At 38.4% G+C, this 11,957-nt stretch overlaps 1 protein-coding gene across 1 annotated transcript in view; it reads right to left on the bottom strand.

Annotated features, from left to right (window-relative positions):
• PRTG (protogenin) overlaps positions 1–11,957 on the bottom strand; it is an 87,603-nt gene that overhangs the window by 30,148 nt on the left and 45,498 nt on the right. The window contains exons 13-14 of the mRNA XM_017736862.1: positions 11,009–11,314; positions 9,945–10,133 (exon numbers count right to left, since the gene is read on the bottom strand). Of these exons, the coding sequence (XP_017592351.1) occupies positions 9,945–10,133; positions 11,009–11,314 (495 nt within the window). The remainder of the gene's footprint in view (positions 1–9,944; positions 10,134–11,008; positions 11,315–11,957) is intronic.

Here is an 11,957-nt window from a genome sequence, read left to right as displayed (position 1 = left end):
TTATTTGCCACAGAAGTGTGACTCCAGGAAGCCTGAAAAAAACAAACACGCGCTTTTTCACAATTGCATCTTTTCCCAAATTTGAAAAAATGCTGCTGCTAGCAACAATGCCTTCATGGCAAATATATAACCAAGGTGTTACTGAAGGCAGGAAAGCTACCAGAAAACATTAGCTTAGCTTTAGAAGTGCATTTACTTATCACTAACACAGAAATTACTAAGATCCCCTATTACTATCTTTCCCATACAACTACAACTGGTAACATGACCCAAAAAAAGTTAATGATAAAAAACTTCAGGATGAATTAAATTCACATTTTGATCACAACATCTGGATTGTTGTTTAACAACAGAAGAAAATAAATAAAAAGGGGGAAAAAATTAAGCAATGTAACTAGCCCTGTACAGCAAATGTTTTCTTCTGTCCACTCTGAAGTCTCTTTCATGTGCTAATGGTGGCATTTTTTTAAACTCTTCCCCTTTGACTTACTCAGACCTTTAAGGACCTCACACATCTAATGGTTCCTCACATTCACCAAGAACAATCAAGAGAGGTCTGGGGGTTGACATGCAGTATGATTAATGGACAATGTTGATTTAATTTCCTATAACAGGAGTTTTCTCTAAGCTTTCTCCAAGGAGCAGTTTCTTTGCAATTCAGGACTTAAGTATTTTACTAATGAAGTCCAATAAATAGCAAATTAAATAATGCTGTCTCCCAGAGACAAATCCTCTCATTCCAGGGAAAAAAAGAAAAAAAAAAAAAAAACCAACAAACCACCCACTGTATTTAAAGTTCTGTTTAAGTCTAAAAAAGCTTGCATAGCAGAAATGTACACAGTAGTTCAGTTTTCCAGGGTTCTTTGGTTTGGTTTATTTTGTTGTTTTGTTTAAGAAACTTTATCACTTATCTGGTCACTCCTGCAATCATTATCTTCTTGGTCATTTTTAGCTTTAAACAGGGGGGTATACTTTTAACTTAATTTCCAGTTTCAAGAAATTAAGTCTTTATTTAGTGGTCACTTTTACTTTACAGCTATCAAAACGTATCTATTACATATTCATTGTAATACTTACAAACATTTCTGAGGTTTTTCATTTAAAGTTATTTACTCTGTTCTTGTTGTAAGGAGTGATCAGTATGTCCTTTTCATGGAGCAAATTTTAACCTTCAGCTCTGGCAAATGAACAATGCAACACTATCTGTGTGCATCCTAACTGTTACTCAAACAACATGACACAATCTCCCAACTGAATTCCCACACAGGTTTAGCTCTAAATGGAATTTCTACCCCAGGAACGCAGAGCAGCAGAGAGCATTTCCTGCAAGATTCTAATCGCTTTCCCAACATCGAAAAGTTTACCTTTAAATACTCTGAAGGCAACACATTTTGCTTCACAACAGGCTGACAAGTTATCTTGCCAGAGTGCAAAAAATCTCCTCCTACTTTGAAAGCTTTGAAGCACCCTTGATTCCAGTTTTTTGAGTTGTGACACAATTAATCTGATGCCCTGAGAAAAACATGCATCCAGCTCAGTTATGGGGACAGTTGATAAAGAGACAAAAGTCTCTCAAGAATAAGCACAACCCCTCCATGCTACTGGAGTGGGCCCATGGAACATAATCTCTCCTGTTGCCTTAGCAAAGCCGTATCTTTACATTACTACCTTTAACATTGCTACAAGGCATTGCCCCAAACAATGACACTTCCCTCATCCTGACAGCTCCCAGTATCTCTTTAGAGCAGGGCTTAACTTGTCTTAGCACTCTATTTTGATTTTTTGAAGTACAGTACACTCAATCTTCATTCTGAGCTGAGGATCTACTCCCTCGCCATGTCCTTCCCCTTTAAAGAGCCACTAGCTCAGGAAGTTAAAAGTCAAGACATGTTTAAATGAGGATGTCAGAACTATTTTCCCAGATAACTGAGTTCAAGCTGGACCAGAGCATGTTTCAGAAGGTTACATAAAAATGTATTAGACAATCCTTCCAAAACACAATCTACCTGTTTATGAAAGTCCTTAACTAAAAGAGAAAGAATGCGTTTTCTGACCCAAGATGAAGTGCTTATCATGCTGACAAATCAATAAATTTCCATGAGTTTTAGAGCCATTCCATGACTCTGCAGTTAATTCAAAGAAAGCCTAGAGATCCTTTTCGTAAGGGTCTGTCATACATAACATTTTAATTAACACCAAAACCAGTTATGCTGCTAATGCAGATATTACAAATAGCAGCATTCCAGTGCCTGCTGAAGTTGATTACTGGCTAAATTGGTAACCTAGAGAGCCTTGATGGTGTAATTTAAAATTCGCAAATACATTAAACATTAATTAAAGCTTTTCACTAGAAATGAACTGTATGAAAGTAAGATTTACTTTCAAAACACAAAAAACGTGGGCAGAAGTAACTGTGATGTGATTTTTAAAAAATCGTAAATCCCATTTCTTTAATAGAGGTAAATTTAAATTCTGACAGAAAACATGTATGACAAAGCAATCTTTTTTTAAGAACAAAAATTAAAGTGAAAATACACAGTAATGACACAAATCTGCAATATTGCACAATGCAAAACAAATACTGGCAGAACCACACAGGAAGTAAGGCATTACAGTTTTTTACAGATGTGTCACTTGAACTGCATAAAAGGTATGCAGCATTAGCAGCTGACAGTTAGTTGGCTGCTCCCCAGCAAATCTGCTCAGAACAGGCTGATACTTATCTGGGATTCCCACTCAGTCGTGTGCAAGAGTGCTTAAATACAGCTTTGCCCAAGACTCAGTAGCTGTAATGGATGCCAGGCCAACAAGCTCCAGCAAAGGGCCACAGAGTTCAACATCGGCTCCAGTTTTGCCCAGTAAGAATTCAATTTACAACCTTAGTGAATCAATTTTTCACCTAAACAGAGCAGTGCAGTATTTTCCTTCCATAAGGAAGGCATGAACGAAGAGGGTGAGTGTGGAATCAGTGTCTGGTCATCTCATGCCAGTGTATTTGCACTGTGCAGCCTCCCATATTTCCCCAGGACAACTCAGCTGCACACGGACCAACAAGTACATGAGCAGAAATGCTGCACAGGAGAGAGGTTTGATGCCTTCCCTGCCTCTGCCACTCAGTCTGGTCTTCCACAAGCAGAGACAGGTAAATCTGAGCCTAAAGGGGGCTCTCTGCTACAAACAGACCTAGAGAAACTACTAGCACTGACATGCACTGGAAACAAAACATGATGCAACCGTTTGTAAGTCACAACAAAACAGAAAACCCAGTTTGATCTCTGTTTACATTTACAGCCTGTAGAATGCAATATGGTTCCTTATATAAAAGAGGTAAAAGCTTATCAAAGCACCATTTGCTTTGATATCTCACAGGTAAAAAAGCTACAGGGTAATAAAGCCCCCTCCATTCTCTCTTCTAATCTATAACCTCTCTTTCAAAACCTGAGATAAAAAAACCAGGAAAAAATGATATGCTGATATGCCATGTCTGCATTTGGAAGACAGACTCATTTAAGAGTGGTGACAGGTCTGTCTTTCATGATTATGGAGCAAGGAATGTGTGTCTCTTGTTTATTGATGGGCCATAGAAGCACTATCATAGCAGGACTAGGCAAGAGCTTGGGTTTAACCAGAAATATACATAATCTGCCATGTCTGGGAAAGAAAATGGGGTCACAGCTGAGGAAAAGGTTGATTTTAAACATACCCAGTTTACTTCTAGGGCTTTTTGTTTTATTCCTGTTCAATTTGTCTGATTCTTCCTGCCCTCTCTCTGCAAATCCCTTATGTTTTAGCTGATAAGTAGTAGTAGCAAGGCTGTTACACACAATCAGGAGAATTGACAGATAAGAGGTTTAGTTTAAGGATGTAATCAGCATGAGTAAACACTAGACTGACCCAGCTGTAAACAGTGGAAATAAATGATAATATTTGTCCTGGTCACCTACTGAGCTATTACACACTTTCCACTATGTAACAATGTAAATATAATGACTACAATATATACAGCAGACAGTGCAATCATCTGGTTCTCCAAAGAAGAAAACTGAGCTTTTAGTTCATCTTTATTAAGAACTAAAGCAATTTCCAATTATTTTTTAACAGAGCTGTCTTTTGTTCAAATCAGCATTTCATTAACTGCGGATGTCTGAACTGATGTACAATACCACAAGCAGAAAAAAGTATATCTGTTATACTAAATTATATTTACTTTAATGCCATTTGAAAACATTTAACAATGAAATTTTTTTTAAAAAGTGTTTCTCGAGAAAGACCTGTGTTTCTTTCACATCACTTCATGAAACTGTAGGAATGCCTGGCTGCTTGAATTTGTATGGGAATTCCAAGCTAAATTTCCATAGTAACTTACATACAAAAAGCAATATCAATTCCCACACATGCAATTTTCAGTATTCCAGAACTGTCAGATACAAATATGTGAGACTACATTTTGACATCAATAAAGCACGGGATAAAACTGAAATTATAGCCCCAGCTTTCAGAAATAACTACATTAACACATGAAATGCAGTTACAGTGTTCCTTCTCAGTACTTCAGCATTTGCAGTTCTTAAGAAAGACAGCATCAACACTGTCAGAGATGCCATTAAGTTTTTAAAACATACATTTTTCAGCACATTCATTTGCAGTATGGTGCAAATGAAACCACTGTGTCCTATCTGACCATCCTATCAACTGCTTTACAAAACTTTAAAGCACTTTTACAGAATCATTACAAGAGATGCTTGGGTGATGTGCATCAGGCAGCTTAATTGGAGGAATTCTTTGCACTGACTCGTCTTACACACCCTTATTCAATTTCTATAGACTGTTGAATGACCTTGTCATTTTTGCTGCCCTGGACTAAAGCTTAGCTACGGTCATGGCTGTAACACAATATAAATAGATCCCAGGGAAATTAAACAACTGAAGGCCAAGTCTCTGGGGGAATCCTAAGTGTAGTAAGTAGCTGGCTAATTCTTCAGTAGAAGCTCCCTTTCCAAAGGGGAGTGCCATGCAGGGTCACAAAATGTGCCTTTGTGTCATTTAGACTTTGACAAATTCTTCACTTGGAAATATTGTCCAAGTCAAGGAACACAGGGAAATGCACTTTTCTTTATTTCTGCTCTCTGTAACTGGGAAGAGGCAGAACACAGAAGAGTTTTCAGACAGAGAAGCTTTTCTGATTAAGACCAGACCTTTTGGAGTATATCACAGGCATGAGTCTGACAGAATTAAATTATTTTTCCAAAAGTACTAGATTGGGGCAGGGAAAAATGCCAATGGGTAATGTAAAACTGGGGTAACAGGAGAAGTACCAGGGTCATGATGCACCTCATGTTAAACATCTTAGATGACCCCACCAGCACAGGAGAAGCTTTCCCAGCGAGAAAGCCTGGAGTGTCTCCAAGCTTCTCAGGAATCACCAACCAATTTATTAGTTTAATGGTTTCTTTTATGCAGATACACTCCATTTCACGGCCATCCAATCACTTGGCAGCTTCTGCCAAGTGCCCCTGCAGCCCCAGGTCTGGGGAGCCAGCAGTGCTCCCAGCACAGGACACTTCACTCCACAGGCTGTCCTGGGGAGGGGCCTTCTCCAGGGAAAGGCCAAGGAAGGTGGGCTCCCATGCTCAAGGCATTTTCACCAAAGCAAACAGACTCGTTTTTCCATCCCCTAAGGTGTCTGAGTGAAAGAAGTTACTCTGATATCATCGTGCAGCAAAAACAAAAGAGCACCTACAGAACATGAGCACATCTCTGCCAGTACCTCCTGGCCTCAGGGTTTCGGGTGCATTTACTGAGACCCTATGTCTGCCTTGTCACCAAAGTGCAACTTCCTGAAACCCTCACTGTAACTGCCAGCGCCGAGGGTGGTACAGCTCCCACACAGCAGCCATGGAAGAATGAACTAGCAGAGTGAATTCTTGCTTTTGTCCCTTCCTCCAAGCATAGAAGGCTTGGAGGCTAAAGGCACACGAACAGGTTGCAACCCCCCATCACCAGTGGCATTCATTTAATTAATTACCAGCATGATAAGAACTGAACAATGAAGTTCAGAGATGAAGATTTCCAGGCAGCCTGAAAAACAGTTCTTGTGTTACAGCATCAGAACTGATCACGCTTTCTTGCTTTTGCTAACCAAGGAGTTCAGTTTGATTTTATCCTCCCAGATCAGCTTCAGATGGGTTCTTCTAAGTCATTGCCATCCCTGTATAGGCTCCACTTTCCTACCAATGATACAGCTGCAAATACAGTGAGATCTGACAGGCAAACACTCCACTTAGCACAGGAGTGATACCAACATCACGGATGCATACACATATGCTGAAAATACTCTTTGAAAAAAATAATCTGAACACATTTAAAGGGGGAGATGAGCTTATCTGGACACTCTGTTTGTTTTAACTTTCAAGTTTTGCCAATCCCTCTCCTGTTGCACAGTGAGAAGGTTCCCCAACCAACTCTTCCACCAGCAAAACTCACTTCAACTTCTGAACACACATTCTGAACCAATACAGAAACAGAACCTGTACCAGCAGACTTATCAAGTCTCACAATGAAAGACTTTCTGGGAGGGAAAAATTTCTAGATCAGGAGGAAGCAATGGAGGAATTAAAAATTGAGGTAAAAATGCATGGTATGCACCCAAGGGTCTGCTCCTGTGGCAAATTCAAGTAATAGAATTTTACACTGGACTAGGAAACAGCCTGCTATTGAAAAATAAATGCAAAGACCTTTAACACAAACAAATGTCTATGTGAAACTGTGGATATTTATTTTAACAATAAATGATCAGCTCATTTAATTCTATTTATGTGGTGACTATCATGCTAAATAATCCAGTATAAAAATACACAGAAGTAATTGGGTAGACCTACACTGGAGAAAGAGAGGTCACTTCTCAGAAAACAAGGTAGGAACCAACAAAAGACTAAAAACATGAAGCATAATATTCATATTGCTACATTTCATGTTCAATAATTGTAATCTATTTCACACTAGCATTGCTGATTCTGCTTTATCTATCATAATTATCCATCAAGAGTCCTGTAGACATTTGCAGTCATTTACAGTAGTTATCAAAGCTATCAACAACAAAGGAATCAACAGTGCTTGTAATAACAATGCTAATGTTCTCTTTGATTAGAGACTATCATGACTTCTCGTTTTGTGATGCACTTCAATTGCCACAGGGTAAGTGAAATGTCTTCTTTTAAATACACAGATCTTGCACAACTGGCATTTGTACCAACATCTGCATAATGTTCCATGGATGTATTGACATGCTCTAAATGTCACTACAGGTATATCTGCATTTTATTAACCATGCAAAAGAACAGGGAATAGTAGGGCAGCTGTAGGTCATGACAAAGATATGACGAGGGAGTGTTTCGAATCCATATAAATTCAGTGGCAACACACAATGCCTGAGAAACTGCATTATGAAACCTCTTTGCCACTGGGAAGCACCTAGGACTGTGAGCATACTCCTTCAAATTAGGAATAACCTTTCCTTTTGACCATATTATCTGACTTATATGACACCAAAAGTCTTAACACACACCTTTCCTCTTCAAGTTTCACACTTGCAGTATTCTACTAATTCCTGGAGCTCATAATGAAGACATTTATTTTAAAGACTCTGTCAATAAATCAGTAGTTTAGTATCCTCAGGAGAGGCAAATGGATGACAGAATATCAGTCCTCAAAGCCTCTGTCCAGTTCATAATCAGTTTACTATAGTCACAAAACCCAGCATGGTGGCTTGCCTTGTTTCACCTCAAATTGTACCAGGGAGGACCCATTTCCTAATAACTAATATTTTAAACTTTTAAATGCCTAAGTAAATAAATGTACTGCTCCAAATTACTTAGATTGTTAACAAGAAATAAAAAGATGAACAAACCTATCCCTTCTTAATGTATGGATGTTGCTACAGTCTTTGTGGGTTTATGTATTGCCTACAATTCTACCTGCTACATTCTCCACATGTGCAGCTGCCAGAGGCAGTAGATTGATTGTGCACTGTCTTCTAAGAAATAATTTGGCATGCACAAGTATTTCCAACAGGCAGCTTGGCAATGGGCAAACACAGTAGTCAGACAGGCACTATTGCTATGAGAAGTCTGTGCGAACTTTCCAAGCTGCAGTGTAAGTAATCATTTTAGCAGTGGAAAATCATGACCTAATCAATTTTCCTGAGCTGAGTCTTTTGTAGCTGTAGTGATGAATGCCTTTTACTGTAAATGCTATAAAACAAACAAACAAAAAAGAAACCAGCAAAGAAACTTACATACGAAAACTCATATTTGATATACACTTCAAATAACTCAATAAATCCCATTTAAAAAAAGAGAGGTGACTTCTACTGAAGTTATTAAAAAAACTACTCTTCAGTGAAACTAGCCTACAGCAGCACAAGTGATGTAGATGTGAAAAATATAAATTACAGCAATCAGATTATATGGAATGTATCATGTTTTGGTCACCATATTTAGATACTGAGAATTACGATAAAGAGTAAACACTCAACACATCATGTGCACCATGACTGAATGGTTAACTCAAGCACATGAATTATTCCTTCTTGCAATTCAGTTAACTGTGACCATGTGAAAGTTGTAATTTCCCAAGCTCACTTTTCTTTCGTTTTCTCACCTGTCTACATGGTCACTGGAAAGAAAAACCAACAAAACCACACAGATAGTACACATTCTAATATAATTCTGTAAAACAGTATTTTCATCTGAGGAGTATTAGTGTTCTGAGAAAATCCACATCATGTAGCTCACATTGTTAATAAGTTTGCGCGTTTGAAATTACAGCTTTGTATTGCATAATAAGAAAAGAAAAAGATTTATGCATTTCTGTCCTAGGACACACAGACACTACATCCTTTCTGTGCTCTCAAAAGTGCTCTTTTGTCTTGCAACTCTGTTAAACAGTCAGCCACTGCCAGATGCTCTGGCTAGAAATGGTCACAGATGGTCAGTTGTCCAGTTAACAGACCAGAATGCTCCTCTCAAATCTCCCCTGAAATTGTATCTCAACTGTATGCAGCAGATGAGAATATCTGAGCATGGTCAAGAAGCCATTTCACCTAGTTAAGACTGCAGGTCAACTTTGATAACTTAGTCAAGATTAATTCCCCACAATATCGCTAAGCTAATTATCTCAACACATTTCAAAAAGCAAGTCTCAAGTCCTATATTACTTTTGCTGATTACGTGATAGATCACATCTTTTGATGAAAGAAATTCTCAGTTCTGTACATAAACCAAGTACCTTCTACCTAGGGATGATCCCAACACCTCTGTACTAATACACATTGCAAGAGCTACAGGAGGAAACAGAGTCAGGTGATCAATAGAAAGACTCCAGTGGGACTCAGCAAGCTCTGTGCCCTAATCTTTGTGCTCAGTCCTGCAAATATTTACCAGTACTCCTTAAAAATATTAACAGGATTATAACATGCACAAGAGCCACTTGCTTCTATGTTGAACAAGTAGTGCTTGTCATGCAGTACAATTGTGACAAAGGCTACAAGAGAGAAATAAGCTAAAAATAGCAGAGAAAAATCTTCGGTGTTTCATATTAATCTTTCACTGTTCCTAGACCACGAAAACCAAAAAAGAAAAAACCTCCATAATTAAGTGAATATTAAAAAGACATGTCATTTACTAACTAAGTTCTGTAGCTTGTGATAAGTAGTTGGGTGTCCTTCCAACTTACACAAGACTTACAAGATCTGGTTATTTAAGTGTTGTGCAACACGTATTTTGTGAGAGGATTATTCCCTCAGCAGCCTAACTCAAGCTTGCAGAGCTTATTGCTGGGAAAATATGTGGCCAAACCTAACTCTGTTGCCTTACAGGTCTAATGATTTAAGCTCTCTAAGGTGTCATTGTCTTCCAAAACAGTTGAGAAATATTTTATACACTCACCCAAACCACTGACAGTATATTCCAGGTCACTGGCATCCAACAGAATCGGTCCATTCTCCTGCTGCCCCTCTTCCTTGTAGTACAGTTTGTACCCTTGGACAGCTGCAGTGTCCTCAGAGTCCTGCTGCCACTGCACTGTGATGGTTGTGCAGTTCATGGGCTCCAAACGCAGCTCAGGAGACTTTGGTGCTGGTTTCAGATAAATATATATATGTATATATCATAGTCTTATATAGCAGAAACAGCTATTTTTCATGCAAAAATCTGTATGTCCATCAGTCCAAACTTCACTCCAGACTTTTATTCTAACTCACCTGTGTATTCACGTAATTATTTCTTTCTTATGATGTCTGACTCCCTAGAACCTAAACTGAACAACTTAATTTAGAATACAACATAATAGAAACAGTTTTTAATTCTTCATCTTCTCAAATAAATAAATAAATTTATGAGGTAGTTATTTTTAAGCAAAACTGAAAACATTTCAAAGATAATTACAAAGTTATTTCCTGTTTTAAAGCAAGCCAGAGCAAATATGATCAACAACACCATCGCACTTCATCAAGTGTTAATAATTCACTATAGTAATCAAAACTCAGTCAAATCCAAAGCAGAAGGGTGTGGATTACAGCTAAGAAATAGAGTTAAAAATTCAAATCTGCATAGTTTTCAATCTATTTGTGCAAAGTTGAATGTACTGCTGCATGACATTACTAAAAAATAATGAAATTCAAAGCTCAATTATAACAAATTTGACTTCAAATATTAATTTGCATATTCAAAACATACGTGCATTTTTTTATAATACAGACATACATGCATCAACTCAGATCCTTTATTAGCACATTACAGTGCTAATCTGTAGTGTCCTAGTTTGCAGAAATGTATTTCACTTTGGACAAAATGGTACAGGAAAGTCTAGTTCATGTTTGTGAGCTGCTCAAATGTTTTAGCTTCTAGACTCATTTTCTTCTGTTCTGTATAATTGGAATTAAAAAGAAAATTTAAAAATCCAACCACCCCAAAAGGCGTTGTTGTTCAGTGCAAAGTATGTTAAGAATTACCTTTCACACTTGTAGCTTTGGGAGTTCGGTGTGAGGTCCACAAAGACGCCTCTCCCCAGCCAATCCTCGTTGCAGCAGTGATACGAACCAAGTACACACTGTCAGGCCTCAGGCCTTCAAGGAGATACTCATCTGAAGTGCCTGGAAGCTCCAGCACTTGGATTTTGGTCTCTGTGCTGAGGCGGAATGACAGACGGTACAGGACAACCTGGCCTCTCCTGTATTTTGCAGGAATTGGCAGCCAAGATATGAGAATATCTGTAGGACTCCTGCTCGTCAAACTGATTTCAGGAGCTCTCAAGGGAACTAAAAAGGCAAAGATAAAGAGGTAAATGACAGAAAATGCTTGTCTGATACCTCAGCCTACAATGACGTGTCAGTAATGTAAAACTAAATAAGCCAACAAGTTCTGTAGATTGTTGTTTAAGAATAACTTGACACTTCTCACCTGCTGCATGCGGCACAGCTTAAGCAAACATTTTTCTGCAAGGCCCTCAACATTTTCTTCTTATTGCTGCCAGCAGTAATCAAAGGCAATCAGCACCTGACTGGTCTGACACACTGCCTGTCAAGGTTAGATGCAGCAGCTCCAACCGAGAGCCCAGACAACAACCTGCACTGGCGAACACTTGGTGCATGTTTTCTTCCACCACCCATGTAAGGAGGGTTCTGACAGAGAGACAGGCAGACAGCAAGAAATGGCAATGTTCCATGCTGCCAAAGCTTAACCCTGTCAGAATTTATTAATCAGTTCTAATGATCTACACTAAACAGTTTGTTGCTGCCATGATGTTCAGATTAATTAAATCATTGCACAGAAATAATTCAGCAGGGTCTTTCACAAAATTCTGATTCTACTAAAAAAGGCACATAGACACAAAAAAACCCCGAACTAAAACAAAAGGTTAGATTCTTTTCTGTACAGCAAATTTTTATTTCAAATTTCCCT

The sequence above is a fragment of the Corvus brachyrhynchos genome, unplaced genomic scaffold (assembly GCF_000691975.1).
Source record: "Corvus brachyrhynchos isolate BGI_N302 unplaced genomic scaffold, ASM69197v1 scaffold200, whole genome shotgun sequence".
NCBI classification, from domain to species: Eukaryota; Metazoa; Chordata; class Aves; order Passeriformes; family Corvidae; genus Corvus; species Corvus brachyrhynchos.
This window is presented reverse-complemented; position numbering and strand designations above follow the sequence as displayed.